General features: G+C 50.6%; 2 protein-coding genes and 1 long non-coding RNA gene across 4 annotated transcripts; 2 read left to right on the top strand and 1 right to left on the bottom strand.

Annotated features, from left to right (window-relative positions):
- Window positions 1-2,764: 2,764 nt before the first annotated feature.
- LOC122394551 (protein farnesyltransferase/geranylgeranyltransferase type-1 subunit alpha-like) lies at window positions 2,765-5,179 on the bottom strand. Of its 2 annotated transcripts, none has more exons than XM_043391508.1 (2): window positions 5,107-5,179; window positions 2,765-4,168 (listed from the first exon to the last, which is right to left on the bottom strand). In XM_043391508.1, exon 2 carries the CDS (start codon window positions 4,102-4,104, stop codon window positions 3,109-3,111), a length of 996 nt encoding a protein of 331 aa, XP_043247443.1. In that variant the 5' UTR covers window positions 4,105-4,168; window positions 5,107-5,179; the 3' UTR covers window positions 2,765-3,108. The 2 variants fall into 2 exon arrangements, with proteins under 2 accessions (XP_043247443.1, XP_043247444.1); XM_043391509.1 differs by having other exon boundaries at window positions 5,103-5,147.
- A 4,371-nt stretch (window positions 5,180-9,550) lies between these two features.
- On the top strand, window positions 9,551-14,740 carry LOC122394543 (LRP2-binding protein-like). The gene is made up of 3 exons (XM_043391499.1): window positions 9,551-10,541; window positions 11,228-11,385; window positions 14,079-14,740. The coding sequence occupies exons 1-3, from the start codon at window positions 9,991-9,993 to the stop codon at window positions 14,507-14,509; spliced, it is 1,140 nt and encodes a 379-aa protein (XP_043247434.1). The 5' UTR covers window positions 9,551-9,990; the 3' UTR covers window positions 14,510-14,740.
- LOC122394544 lies at window positions 11,394-13,289 on the top strand. Its single transcript, XR_006258890.1, has 2 exons — window positions 11,394-12,051; window positions 12,295-13,289. It is a non-coding gene; the product is annotated as an uncharacterized LOC122394544 (long non-coding RNA).
- Window positions 14,741-15,140: the final 400 nt, after the last annotated feature.

Consider the following 15,140-nt stretch of genomic DNA (forward strand, 5'->3'; position numbering starts at 1 on the left):
CAAAACGAAGAGGTGTCAGTTTTGCAATTGTTGCAATATCTCGGTAACTACTTGGCCGATTGCGCTCAAAGTTGGCATGTAGGTAGGCACCCACTAGGCACTGCATATCCATGTGCCAGAGTTGGGGTGCTGCTGCACGTGCGCACGTGCAGGGGTCGTTTCCAGATCTCGAGAACGGCTCGACCGATTGCGCTCAAATTTGGTACACAGTTTGGGACCGGTTAGTAGGGTGCCGTGCACAAGTCAGTTGGGACCCATTTTGCACGTGCGCACGTGCAGGGTGCCGCTTCCAGATCTCGAGAACGGCTGGGCCGATTGTGCCCAAATTTGGCACATCGCTAGAGACCGGTTAGTAGGGTGCCGTGCACAAGTCAGTTGGAGGTACCCCCTCGCAATTTCGCACGTGCAAGGCCCACCCTCTCGCTCGCTCCGTTAGTCGCCCCATAAGGCGTTATACTGGTGTATATCTCGGATTTTTCCTAAAGTTCATATGAGGTCAGGTCATTTTCGTGACCTCACCATTAGGTATAAGTCAATGGGGATAAACTGAAAACTTTTTTCTGGCGCCGGGAACGATCGATCTCCAACTATCTCAAGCACACCGAATCGTGATTTGATGCACTCCTTGCAAGGTTCGATGCGTCACTTTTGCAATGTTGACCTTGCGCGACGTCATTTATGAAGTTATAAGGGTCTTATTAGTTTTTCGTCAATAACTAGGTACCGATCAAATTGAGCTAGCGAGTCGGGAAAGCCACCTATGGACTCAAGAAGACCTGCCGAATCGAATGATATGCGACATGACCTCCTTCGACCAATTTCATGACCTGGGGACGCCGACCTGACCGTGACCCGAGGTCAACACCCTAAGTTTACCTCACCCAAACAAAAAGTATATCATTCGACGCGCCTGAGAGAGGCGAACACGATGCTGGCAAAATCGCGGCTCTGCGGCCATTTTTTGCGAAGTTATTCACCAAAAACGGAACCGTGCCTTGAGGCACTTGACCTGACCTCAGAGGTCACCGGTTTTTGTTCGTTTTGTTGGGTTAGGCCCTTTCGGTCCAATGAGACCATTTCAGAGCCGGAAGGATGATAGGATATAGGGGGAGACATTGGTCTGGGCAGGCACCCTAGTGAGTCGCCGGGGCTGAGCCCGTCCAGAGGACAGGCCACCCAGCCCCAAGGCACTCACTGCAACCGGCTACGGGGTGCGCTCCCTCGGGAGCAGCGGTGCCGCTCCAAGGGAGCAGCCCGCATGAGATAAAGTTGCCTGTCCAGCCCGGAGGGGGTTGCGGTGTGGAGGAAAAGGATTTCGGTATCCTGAGGATAGAAGCACGGAACGGTGTCAGATGTCACCGGTTGACCTAGGACCATAAAATCGGGTATCGATCTCTGCGTCTCGTAACGGCGCACACGCTCGTTTTACCGCGACGCGCTAGCTCCACCTGGGGCGAAACAGCGAGGGGGGTCGTACCCGCCCCCCGCCCCCTCGGCCAGCGCGTATGTAGAAAACCTATAGGACCGGGCCGTGGAGGGTTAAACTGGCCTCTGAAGGCCCAGACCGTCTAAAAGTCCCACACCGGCCTCTGATAAGTGATAGTCAATCAGCCCAGTTGCAGTGGTCGCTGATATAAAACCTCTTAAAAACGTTATAGGCCTGGCTGAGCCTAGCTGGGCCGTTCATGCTGATTTTTATAGGTATATTGAAAAGACTCGCTTTGCACGTTTCACGCTTGCTCGTAATGAAAAAGTTGCTGGATGCCTCTGGAATTTGCATGGGTGCCAGCGGCTGCGGAGGACAGGGGAACGCGTCCATCAGTTTGAGTTTATGGACGGGAGACTCCCTGAAATTTCAACCAATGTTTTTCTTTTTTTTGTCTCGATTTTTTTTTACCTCTGAGCATGTTTGCGAAAACAAAGTGGCCGAAATCCGAGGAGAAATCGGATTTTGGGGGTAGGTTAGGTTTTGGACCTCTGGGACCCTGGCCCCCCCCACTTTCGAAAACGTTCCTACGCCTATGCCTTCTATCATCAGTGTGCTTTGAGCTACCGCAAAAAAATGCATGGTGGCGGCATCCACCCCTTCTTCTCGGCCGGCGAGGGTTAAACCTCGCTTCGAATTATTGCAGATAATGATATGACCAAAAGCAAAGCATTATTCTGTGTCTAGAACGGCCGCTGACTTGTTGGACAAGATCCCCAATCTTAATTCGCTAGATGGGAATAAAATACTCGGTATGTGATACATATAGTTATACCCCTCGATTTGCCCTCGCGCTAAGTCTATTCTAATCATCACTGTCGCTTTTTTATCCGAGATGATGTCGCCGCTAAACGGGTTGTTTTGTTTGCTTGCTTGCGCTGAATGGCCATTACAGATTATTGAAGGATTATGATAAAATAGGAATGGGGCAAGGGAGGATATGCACTGCAGGTGTTTAATTTATGTAGATCACAAAGGTATCATTTCCGACATTGTGCAGAGTCATTATCTTCCCCTCCTCTGCACTGCGGCATCTCTGCGCCCCACACACGGCGTCCTCCCTCCACGGCCGGCCGCCGCCAACTGACCCCTCGCCGGGCGCCGCGACCTGACCCGTGTCGCTGCCGCGGCCTGCGCAATAGAGTCTGGGCTGGAATCCGGGGGTTCGGCCGGCCGGCCGCCTCTGGAGCGGGGGACTTTTTTAGTAGACCTACTGTACACCCAGCATATCCACCGAGCTAACTATGACACGAATTCCGGCTGTCGAAACAGAAAACATCCAGCACACTGAGTGAAATGTCTCGGCAATCGTATCGTAAGTAGACCAACCGGGAACAAGCAGTGTGCAATTTCTCTGCGTGCCGTCCACACACGTAAACACGCATCATAAGCGCAAGTTGCAGTCAAGGCAACCGCCATCGCAACTGACACAGGCCTCTCGAAGGTTCGCTGTTCCATTCTGCAGTATCATTCACGTTCTCCAATGCCGTCGTTCCCGGGCATACTGTGAGAACGAATCACCGCGTCGCTTGGGGGAGAGCCGAGGACTCCCTTAACCTTGTGACAGCAACCGCTCCTTACACATTTCTTCCCAGCATTGCCTTCGGTTCAGCGGACGCCCTTCACTCGATGTTATGCTTTTTGGCGAGCGCGCGGCGCCGGTAGAGCCAGTACTGGGCGCGAATCGTGTCATGTTCAGCGGCCAGCTCGTCACACAGTCGGAGTGCTCTCTGAAGCGCCTCCTTGTCCCCGGCAGCCGCGCGCTCGGCACTGGCATCCACCACAAACGCGAGCAGCTGCGGCGCGCGGCAGCCAGCCTCCAGCAGGCCGTCACAGAACTCGGTGAGCTCGGCGTGTCCCGACAGGCCGGCGGACGACTGGAACAGGACGCCGCGCAGGTAGTTCCACGCCGACTCGTTCTGCTTCACCTTGCGCAGCGCCTGCAGACAGAAGGAGACCTCGCGCGCCACCACCTCAGAAGTGAAGCCAGTGGTGTTGTTACAGACAAAGTAGCGCTGGTTCCAGGCCGAGTTGTTGCGCACATCCTCATCGAGCAGCCGCTCGGCAAACTCCAGCTCTCCGTCGAACAGGTCGAACCGGCGCACGGCCCACTGCCGGTACTGCCAGGCGTGGAAGTTCTTGGGGTCCTGCGAGAGCACGATCTCAGTGAGGCGGCGCTCGTCGCCCGGCTGGCCGCGCCGCTCCACCAGCACGCGCCGGTGGTGCCAGACCTGGTAGTTCTTCGGGTGGTCCTCGATCATCTGTCGGGTGAATTCGACCTCGCGCTCCAGCGGACAGTCGAGGGCTTGCAGCAGATGACGCCGGTGGTGCCACACGCTGTAGTTGGCCGGGTTCAGCTCTAGCGCCGCCGAGGTGAGCCGCAGCGCGCGCTCCGACACCTCGCCCGAGGCGAGCAGCGCGCGGAACCGGTCGTACACGTCTGTGAAGCGCTCCGAGTAGAGGATGCGCACCACGGGCTCGGGTCCGTCGTCCTGCGGCACCGGCTGCACATCCCGCCAGTCGGGCCGCTCGCCGTACGGCACCCAGTCGGGGTCATCCACCGAGCCCTCCTCGAACATGGACGGCGGCGCCGGCTCAGTCTCGGCGGCGGCGGGCATGGCGGCACGATCTAACGCAGGTACGAAGACTGGCTACAGCGGCCCAAGGCGGCACACACCTCCCCTGCAATGGATGGATTAGGTAGAAACGAGCTGGTGTCTAAATTCACCCTTTAGGAGTGAAAATGTTGTAGCAATGATATGCACAAGACGCCATATCCTGGCAGGATAGTGTGGGCAAGCACTCTTGAGTTGAAAGCATCTTAAAATACTCATGCAGGGCTAACAAAATGGAGAATGAGATTAAAGGGAAACATATCAAATTCCTCATGTTTTTTTTTGCTATAGCTATCTGATTTTTATGTATGTAAGATAATCAAAAAGGAAATGAATGATATTTACAAAAGAATTTTAAAAATTGCACTTTTGGTAGAGACTTAACAGCATTTGCAGCAGTAGCTTATTTCATGTTGCCATTGACCAAGCTAAGGCATAGTGCATAGGTACCTAACCTAGTTCAAAATTAACTGCATGCTAATTGGCTGACATAATTGGCTGACCAGAGTAGGCTGCACTTTTGCCATTTTGCTTCCTCCGGACCGCAAGGCACTGCAAGGCGCATTTGCGAGTAACACGCTCATTCTGGATCACAAATGGAATGCCTATCTTTTGACTAGGGTTAGCATTGCAATTGGGCCATAAAAGCTCCTGATTTGTAATTAGTGTCCTGTCAGCTATGAGCTAAAGCTACATATTGCTATGCCAATGCAAAACCCGATGTTAAATAAGGTTGGCTGATATATTTCCTTGAACTCATTATATCAAAATGAGAAAGTGATTCAGATTGTAGGAATGCATGTTAGACTTTTGAGAATTGAGTTTAAGTATATATTAGGTCTGAATGGTTTATGCTATGGTTATGCTAAACCGATTATGAAAAGCACACTTCCACTGTACTTAGCAGCTTCTGTTTAACTAACTGATGATTAAATTGATAAAAGTGCAACTTAAGATTACTTTACTAAAGTGCATCTTATTACTAATCCAACCTAACCTACCTACCCAGACGGGCTACCCTTCAGTGTCTTCACTTATTTTTCATAGAATGCATTTTCTATGAATCGTAACTGACCCCGCGTTCGATGTCTCTCAGACGACGAAGATTCTACGCCGTCCGGCCAATCACGTTCCATAACCGCAGCCGAGCCCCCGCTAACCTTGAACGTGATTGGACGGACGACGTAGAATCTTCGTCGTCCGAGAGACATCGAAAGCGGGGTGTTTTAGAGGGCCTTGATCGTAACTATTGCGCAGGTTTTGTCGAGAAGTGAGGCTTCTACATGCTACCACATTTGCTGCCATATCTAGGAAATATTTCTACCCTCGGGCATTTTTCCAGCGGCTAGCGTTTGGGAGGTGGATGGGCGATACGTTTCGTTTGGTGTTTCGTTTATAGGAGGTGGGGTTCGATCGCACCCGCATCCCTCTTCCCTCTCCCAGCCGTGTGGCCCCTGATCCAGCTAGGGCGCGGAAAAACGAGCGTGCTGCCCGTAACAAGAGGTTTATAGGGCCTTGAGTAAACCGACGCTACCAAGGTCTGAGGTTATTGGTCGACCTTCCAGGTCAGGTCCATCACCCAAATTTTTGGAGAAAACATATCACTTTTAACCCGTGCCCCGCTGGGGCTACTAGATTTCCACGCCCTTGCTTGGGGCTGTTTGAACACCTCTTTCTAACTCGGCTCCTGGGCCACCTATAGCGTTACGCGGAGAAGGCGGCGTTCGAAAGAGCGTCAAAAAAGTAACTACGAAATCACTTCGGTCACTTTTTGATCGGGGCGAAGGTCAGGTTACCAGAGCCCAGAGGGGGAAAAGTTTGCTTGTTACAATGCCTAGGTGCCTACTTCTTGGCAAATCGTCGCATTGGTCAGGATTTAATATGGCTACAGCCTTGAGCCTACAGCTCCGTGGAATGAAGCGCATTTAACCCTCGCCGGACCTATTTTTTTCTTTTACATACGCGCCGGCCAGAGGAGGCGGGTACGACCTCCTCCTCGCCGTTTCGCCCCATAGTGGAGCTAGAGCGTCGCGGAAAAAAACAAGCGTGTGCTCCGTTACGAGACGCAGCGATTGACACCCGATTTTAATCCGCGCCGGGCCGGTGCTCTGAGATTCCGCGCCGGGCCGGGGGGTGTCTGAACACCACCACCCCCCCCCCTTCTAACTCGGCCCCTGGGCCACGTAGCGACACGTGGTAATTGCGGCAATCGAAAGAACGTCCGAAATAAGGACGAAAACACTTCGGTCATTTTTTGGGTCAGGTCAAAGGTCAGGTCACCAGAGGTCACCAAAGGTCAAATTTCCACTATTTCAACATTTTGGAAACTGCCAACGGCTATCTCGGGAACCGATAGAGCTACAGCGCCGCGGAAAAGCGCATTCGATAGCCCTTTTACAGACCATTCTGAGTAATGTTCTCAGATTTGACCTCAGGTCAACGGTTTAGCCTCCAGGGGGCAAAAACTGCAAAAATAGCCGTTTTTATGAAAAACGTTTTTTTCGGCAATAACCTTTGACTCAAAAGAGTCATGACATTACTTTTGCCACTATCGTGTTCCTCTCGTCGAGACGCGTCGAATGAACTATAATTTGACCTTGAAAGGTCAACTTGAAAATTTGACCTCAGGTCAAGGCCATGACCTGACCGGAAAAGGTCATGTTGCATATCAGTCGATCCGCAACGTCGAGCCGAACACATCTAAGGCGTTTTCAGCGCTCTAGCACGTCTCTATCAGAAGTTATTAGCGAAAAACTGTTAGATTCTGTTCGTGACCTGAGATGACCTCGGGGACATAACGAGGGGTCACAGTTGCCATTTTCCGGTTCAGTGTGTCCATTTTACCTACATCTCGATGTTTGAGAGTGTCTAGAATAACGTTCGTGCAAAACAAACGCTTTTCAATTTTCTCCCATTGACTTATAATGGAGAGGTCGCAAAATTGACCTGACCTTAGGTCACCGATATCAAAATTCCGAGATATACATTTTATAGATAATGTTGCTCTAATCAATCGCTGAAAGTTTCAAGGCAATCGATCAATCGGTGTAGCTAGGACGAGCATTCTTATTTTTTCTGAGGTGAGGTCACTTGGCGTGACCTGGTGACCTGACCTAAGGTGACCTGGGTCTGAAATTTTCACAACATGTGCGGAAAAGATGCACGAACAGGTGTGCCAAAAACCGCAGGGGGGAGGTATTCAAACACCCCCCGGCCCGGCGCGGGTTAAGGTATCAGGTCAACCAGTGACCTCTGAGGTCAGGTCAAGTGGCCCAAGGACCAAGGTATGGGTTCGTTTTTTTGGCGAATACTTTCGCAAAAAAAAATGGTCGCAGAGCCACGATTTTGACAGCATCGTGTTCGCCTTGCTCTGCTCAGGCGCGTCGAATACCTAGTAGGTATAGGTACTTTTGTTGGGGTGAGGTCAACTTCACAGGTGTTGAGTGTCGGACCTCGGTTCACGGTCAGGTCAGAGCCCCCAGGTCACGAACTTGGTTGAATGAGGTCATGTCACATCGCATTCGATTCGGCAAGTCTTCCCGAGTTCATTGGTGGCTTTCCTGACTCGCTAGCTCAATTTGATCTGGGGTTATTGACGAAAAACTCCTATGACCCTAGTGACGTCATACATGACGTCAAACAAGTTTAACAAATGCAAAAAAGAAGCATCGAAACTTGCAAAGATTGCATGAAATCAAGATTCCGTGTGGTTGACATAGTTTGAGATCGTTCCCGGGCCAGAAGTTTTCGCGCTTAAGGGGGGGCGTTTTTGACCTATTCCCCCTAATCTTGGCGGCACCCACCCCGCTCCCTCGGGACTAGAACTATAGTTCGTTTATTTTAAGCTTGCCCCTCACTTTAAACGTCTTTTTGAACACAGCACTATAACTGCTAGCTGAATAACTGAGAAAACTGGTTGGCACACATTGATTTGACCAGATTTCACAGACGATCAATTTCATAAAATTTATTTACTTTTTCACAGACTCATAGCTCGTATTTGCCAACACCTATAGCCCCACAGGGATAGACGACTTCTCAGGAATTATGTCTGAACTAATTAATAAATTGCACGGCGTTTAACTTTACGTTACATCGTCAGTGTCCAAAACTTATTTTGAACATATTATTCATATCTCCAATACAATGTGCGCTAACCAGTTTTCTCAGTAATTCAGCTAGCAATTCTGGTGCTGTGTTCATAAGAGACGTTTACAGTGAGGGGCAAACTTAAAATAAGCGAACTATAGCTCACGCTTGGTCGGGGATCGAACACCCCTTTTTTGCGGTTTTTCGCAGATATCTCGATAAGTCTGCAGATTCGGATACGGATACGGATACGTTAAGCGCTGCCGCCGCATGGCCCGTTCCGGTGAAGGCCTTGTTAGATGTGAAAAAAAAATTCAAAATTGTATCCTAGGGACACAGTCGTACCTATTAGTTTGATAGATGGAACATCATTCCAGATTCAGCCATACCTTAAGATCAAACAAGTTCGATAAACGAGACAGAATTCAGGCACTTTCAAATTATTGCGATTGGCGAGACGTGAATTCCGATTTAGTCGGGTAACGTTCAAAAATCAAAATGTTCCGATAAACGGGATGAACGCAGTCAAAGCAACACGATAGACGGGGAACTCGATAGACAAGGTACGATTGAAGTTCCAGTCATAAATGTGACACGGTAAAATGAGCCCTACTTACCTAGCATAGACGGGACATTATGATTCCAGACTCGGCTATATCATGGTCGGATTGTTCCGATAGGATGTATAGGTAGTGTGTAATTTATGTTAAGCAGTAAACAGCATTTGAAGAAAGGTAAAGATATTTTCCCTTAGGCTAACATCACGCCGTAATGACCTCTAACTGACCTCAGGTCAGTGATATAAAAAATCGAGCTATATGTTATACAACTCGGTAAACGTAGCACATCCTGAAACTTTGAAGGAAATCAATCCAAAACTGTGAGTTAGATATGTGCCGATAAAGAAAGTTGAAATTTGACCATGACCTTGTACCGGTTTTTCTGATCTGGTGACCTGACCCAAGGTCACCTGGACCTAAAATTTTCAGGTCATATGTTAAACGGCTACCCCATAGGCCCGGCTGATCCAAATTTGGCGACGCTACGCGCCGCCGTTTTCACACTATCATTGAAAACCCTTAGGGGGTGGGGGTCGCATCGACCCATCCTCGCCAGTGCGAGGGTGGGTAAACTATATGGTGCCGCTCTTCTCTGCGAACGTATTTCTGACACTGACAAGTGACAACCACATTCAGCAAAATATAAAATCGTGGGCGATATCGCATTTGAAACTGTTGCCACTATAAGTCGCAAGTGCACCATCATCAGTGAAACGCTGCGACGGGGCTTGGGTCGGGCGAATGTCGTCCCAGGAACTGCAGAAAGTCATTGCAAATCATTGCACGTGTCTTGAAATAAATGTTTGTTTTTATTCTAGGAAAGTTTTGGCGGCAGGTATTTTGTTTGGGACATCAATAAAAAATGTTATGATCCAATTTAACATTATTTTTAACTAAATCTTTACGCTGTTTAGTTAAGATTTTTCTATGTTTACGCTTAGTGACTTTATTGATCATTACACTTATGTTAATTGTCACATGAAAATAACTACAAATGCATTCGTGAGCTTCGATAATTTTAGTTCAATTTCTATAATTCCTTCCAAGCAGTATCAGCCAGGCAAATTACTTCAAGCCTTGCAAGCCTCAAATACAAGCCTTGCTTTAATGTGAGCTCAACATGGCATGACACAACTTCAGCATGCCTTGCCAGTAACGTTATACACTTCACACCTGCGTCCTTAGTCTGATGGAACCAGCGAAATCACTCTGCACCTAACGCTTCTAAACTGTACCGGCAATGGCGACCTGCACCGACTGGCCGTCCAGGGATTGGTACGTACCACCGGTGACCACTTGTACCGACTGGCAGTCCAAAGAATGGACCGAGGCGGCCGGCGGGCTCGGCCACGCCATGGGCTCCGACTCGCAGTCGGCCTCAGAGCTCAGCGGGGTCAGCTGCGAGGAGAGCCCGTCGTCGGACCTGCAGGCGCGCTCGGACGCCGCCACCGAGCGCTGCCTCCGCAGGCGGATCGACGCCGGCGACAAGCGCGCCATCCTGTTCCTCGCCCAGCTGTACTTCGACCGGGGCGACTACGAGAGCGCCCGGCCCCTGTTCGCATCGATAGCGGCCGAGAATGTGTTCGCCCAGTACCAGCTGGGAGTAATGCTCTTTGAGGGCCTGGGGTTCGAACAGGACCTGGAGCGCGGCTTTCGGCTGATGCTGATGGTAGCCCTCAGCGTGCCCAAGACCGCCGAACAGAAGGAGGCGATTCACAGGGCGCAGTACAACATCGCCAGAGCCTACTTCATGGGGTACGGCGTGCACAGCAGCGAGGACGACGGCCGCAGGTGAGCACTGCACCGACTGTCTGCGTGGTGTTCACGCTTTTGACACGCAATTGTATAGCGAGGCTTGCTACATCTTGGGACGTTTCAACATTTCATAAGATGGGGACCCAGCCGCCCGCCATTCCTCTCCCATATATGCCCAAGGAAGTCATCGTATACTGTGGCGCGCTGGCCATAGTTCGCCGTCACATGCCTTCCCTCCCCGGACCTCACCCCCACCTGTGTCAGCGCCGTCGGCACCGAGCACCGGTCGCCACCGCAATCAGACAAGCAGCATGAGTAAGCATCATGAATAAGCATAAGCACCGATACAATAACTCTACTAATAGTCTTATAACGATTCGCAGCATTTCTTTCGAAAATGGCAGCGAATATCCAGACTGGTATCGTATTTTAATTAAAATAACTTCGCAACTGGCAACGACAATTTAAAATGCATTGCAACGAAATAACTGAAACGCACCGATAGGTAGTCTCCGATCTGGATTGCATGTCTAAACCGTTTACAAAATGGACTAAATGTGGATTGCGATGCGGTGATCGACCTATGCAAACAGCAATTGCTTTGCAGCCTGAGTCCAGTCATGCACCTCAGGATAGCGAGCCAGCAGAGAGACGAGTCACTTTCCAGACGGCCGGGTGTATGTAGACGGTCACCGAGACTCGAACCGGTCCGCTGTCGACAGGTGGCTGGACCGAGCGGTGGACGGCGGCTCGCGACTCGGCAGCGCGCGCGCCCAGACCATGCTGGCCATGCTGCTGGCCAGGAGTGACACGCGCGACCTGCCAAAGTCCTTCTTCTGGCACTCGGAGGCCACCGGTAACGGTAGTCTCGAGTCCCAAGGCAAGTACACTGAGAAACACATTTTAGAACTTATACTGATAGTACTCACCTGAGTACCTTCGATGGTTTCCATTTTGCCGCTTTGAGGAATTGGTCTTTCCCGAGAACTGTGCATGGTCTCCACTTCGGTTTCAGGAGTGGATTTGGTCTTGACCGAGATAGTTTAGTACTGGAAGTTGTCTAGCTACCCGTGTAACGCAAACAGTCGGTCTGCGGTGAGATTCGAACCAGCAGTCATTCGGTCAGAAAGGATGGTAAACTTCTCACTTTTTTCCTTATAGTTCTCGCAGCTGACGTGTTTTGACGACAGATGTCAGCACAGAAGGAAACTAAAGGCGTAGGTGGCGCTGTGTTAAGAGTAGAGCAGTTTGAAGTGCTGCGATTCCATTTTCGCTTAGGAAAATAGCAGTTATTGATAAAAATAAAACATGTTTTTCAGTAGAAGAAATAATTTTTAATGAAAAAGAGCCTTACTTTATGACACGATGTTTATCGATTTTAACAGTTCAAACCAATTCAAATGGATATCCCTAAGGAACATCTCTATAATGCCTCAGTGCTTCCGGTCCTTCCTTTCTCGAAAGCACTGCGAAGGCTGCCGGCAGCGTGGTTGTTCCTTTCGAGTTTCGCGAGTTGGTGTCTGGCGCACAGCGCGAACGTCTCATGGTGAGTTTGTTTTCTGTATTCTTTGTGTGCACTTAACAGCTTGAAAGTAACCACAGCAAAGGTAATTACTTACTCTGGGGGGTGGCAAAATCTGTGTGCCATTGCCCATTTTTGGGATATAGGTTGCGATTGCCACCTGTTTGCCAGTGTTAGCAAAATCTGCTTAAATACCAATTCGTGTGCTTTGAGGATATGGCTCAGAAATTAAGGTTTCTCTAATATTTGTCTTACTCTCCCTTTCAGAGCAAGAAGCCGTAGAGACGATGCTCTCAATGTTGGACACCGAAGTGAGGCAACTCATCGGGCACAACGCCAAAATGTCCCTGTTGTGTCCTGGCCCTGGGTCACGCGTGTCGCGCCTTGACAGCCGTGACCTTGAACGACCTTGACCGGCCGGGCCGGGCCGAGCGGCCGAGGGTCAGTATCGTCCGAGCGGCGCTGGTGTCAACACAGCTGAGTGCCGCGAGCTGAGGTGAGGCGTGTTCGCCGAGACGGTCCGGCCACAGTGAAATAGTGAAATAGTGGTGTAATCGATAATATGCGTGGCCAGTACCTACGCGAGTGAGATTGACCCTGTGCGCGACACCGATTCAGAGACGCACATAAGTTAACACCGTCGTGTCGGATCGCTCGTACCGGTGATGGGAGACAACGAGCAGCTGGAGCGTCTGATGGCGCTCATGGTTCAGCAGTCAGCAGGCTGCCATGCTGGAGTAGCTCCTCCCCAGCCAGATGCAGCTACCAGCAGCGCAAACTGTCTAAAGCGGCCAACCGGCTGTCGTCGCCTCCGCCGCTCCTATGGCTAGACTTCGGTCTCGCATGGACTGCCGTCGGTAGTGTTCACATGCCAGCCCATACATTTTACCTGTATTAACTTTTTAATGTCTGTGCCTGTGTAACTATTGTACGTGCCTGTACTTAACAGTGTTTGAATTGTACATCGTTCGCACAGTCTGTGGACCGTGGGGAGCGCCGCTTGACATGCATTTTTGCATTTACCTGCATTCCGTGTTAAAAGTAAAGTAAAAGGACTGAGCTGTCGTGCACCGGGAGATATTATGGTCTCTTGCTAAACGACACAGTTGAAACTCAGCACGCTGGTCGGTACTGACTGGGGCGGCAAGCGAAAGGGTTTGGGCAGCTTTTGAAACAAAATGTTCGCATCGAATGACTGCATCGCATGTTCTGTTCCAGAGTGAGTTTTTTTACATCTGACACAATAAATATACATGCCTGTTCTTTACCTTGTTTGTGCATGGAGGGAATGCGAAGGATCGAGAACGCGGATGCTGTGCCATGAAAAGCTGGCGCTTGCAGGGAGGGGAGAGGGGGGGGGGAATGGGTCGTGAGCGCGAATGCCGTGCCAGGAAAGCCGGCGCTCTTAAGTTGTAAAGTTCTCGGAGACCATACAGGATCATATTATGAGCGGGAATTGTGTTCGTTTATGATCTCATGACCTGGTAAAGGTTCTCATGGGAGATCATCCCGCAGTATAAGAGTACCTTATCCGGGCAAAGTTCTCGTTCAAGATAGCACACCATTCTCACTCGAGAACGTTACGGGAAAAACCTGAGAACTTTACCAAACTGGAGACCAACAACTGTAAACAAAGTTCTCCCCAATTGAGGCTCTCATACAAGACCAGAACGACCCCTGCATGGTCTCCGAGAACCATGGATAGGCTTGAGTGTTTCTCAGTGTACGAGCGGGTGGATGTTCGCAGAAGTTCGCAGAAGAGGTGCTCCCGTCACCCGCGCGTTTTTTATCGGTTATGACATGAATGTTACATGTTGCGTGGGGTAGTTTAAAGCTTGTAAAAACGCCGGTAGTACATACCTACTCGTAAGTAGCCAATCGAAGCGCGCCATGTGGATGCGTGTCTCTAGTCAGCTCGTATAGGTCAAAGCCAAGTGCAAAGCGCTGCACAGCACAACTCGTAGTCGCTTCACTCTCGACTGTAACAAGCTGACATGACGAATTTCGCGTGTATTTATGACAATGTGTATGTTTGTGCACGTGTTGGCCAGGGGCGCTCGGCGTCATGTACCTGTACGGTCTGGGCGTTCGGCGCGACCTGGTGGCGGCGCGCTTTTGTCTCAGTCAGGCGGCCCGGCGGGGCAACATCTACGCCACGGCGCAGCTGGCGCTGCTCTACTACCGCCACCACTTCTACCGGCACGCGGCGCGCTTTTCGGCGCACCTGGCGCACTACGGTGCTGCCGACGTGGACCAGCTGGCGCGCCAGTCGGGCTGTCTGGCTCGCTACGTGCGCCGCGGCCTGGCCATCGGCTGCTACCTACTGTCGCGCTGCCTGCTGCGCGGCCAGGGCTGCCTGGCGGTGGACGAGGGAGCGGCGCGTCGACTCGGTGCGCGAGCCGTGGAACTGGATCCGGCCGCCACAGCCTGGGTGGAGCAGCTGACCATGCACGGCTCCTGGCTGCAGTCGCCCGGACTGTGACTGGACCCGGGCTGTATCCGGACCTGGGCCGGAGCCAGACTGTAAAATTACCGGGACCCGAACCCAGACTCAGAAGGTACCGGAACTGGATCCGTCCCAATCATCGCTTCCGGTGGTATTACTCTTGCAACCCTTCATATCGTGGCCGGAGTCCAGTGTCATTGTACCCACACGTATTTTTTGTGTTCACGTTTTGCTCAACGTCTAAAATAAATCATTTTAGGTATCCAACGCTACCAACGCCGAATCTAACGCTATATCGCGATTCCGGCCGTCATGGTCACGACTGAGCGAGAAACATGTCACAGGTCAACGGTCAGCTGGGTCAGGGACAGGGTCATCGAAGTTTAGGAGGATGCGCGATATTGAATAACTCAAGGTTAGGTTTTGACTTTTGACCTTTCACCTTAGCGTTGTTGATTGACTGGTCGTCGCAAGCAATCCGCCGCTTTCTACGAGTTTTTCTTGAAAAAATCGTAGCAGATATCCTGAAAGGGAAAGGTTGGTGATACCTGAACAATTGATAAGTTATAGAGCTTTGATGCATATCATTTAAAATAGCTTAAAAAGTCGATTAAATTCAATTTCACAAACACATTATCAAATACATCACAACCAAAATTAATTTGGC

This window comes from Amphibalanus amphitrite, unplaced genomic scaffold (assembly GCF_019059575.1).
Source record: "Amphibalanus amphitrite isolate SeventyFive unplaced genomic scaffold, NRLGWU_Aamphi_draft 000597F_arrow, whole genome shotgun sequence".
In the NCBI taxonomy this organism is placed as follows: domain Eukaryota; kingdom Metazoa; phylum Arthropoda; class Thecostraca; order Balanomorpha; family Balanidae; genus Amphibalanus; species Amphibalanus amphitrite.

What these genes read in the sequence shown, in the direction of transcription:
- LOC122394551 (XM_043391508.1), bottom strand. Translation starts at nt 4,104, where the DNA reads ATGCCCGCCGCCGCCGAGACTGAGCCGGCGCCGCCGTCCATGTTCGAG.
- LOC122394543 (XM_043391499.1), top strand. Translation starts at nt 9,991, where the DNA reads ATGGCGACCTGCACCGACTGGCCGTCCAGGGATTGGTACGTACCACCG. An exon ending in AGCGAGGACGACGGCCGCAG is followed by an intron (nt 10,542 to 11,227) that starts GTGAGCACTGCA and finishes CGCTGTCGACAG; the next exon opens with GTGGCTGGACCGAGCGGTGG. An exon ending in CGGTAGTCTCGAGTCCCAAG is followed by an intron (nt 11,386 to 14,078) that starts GCAAGTACACTG and finishes CGTGTTGGCCAG; the next exon opens with GGGCGCTCGGCGTCATGTAC.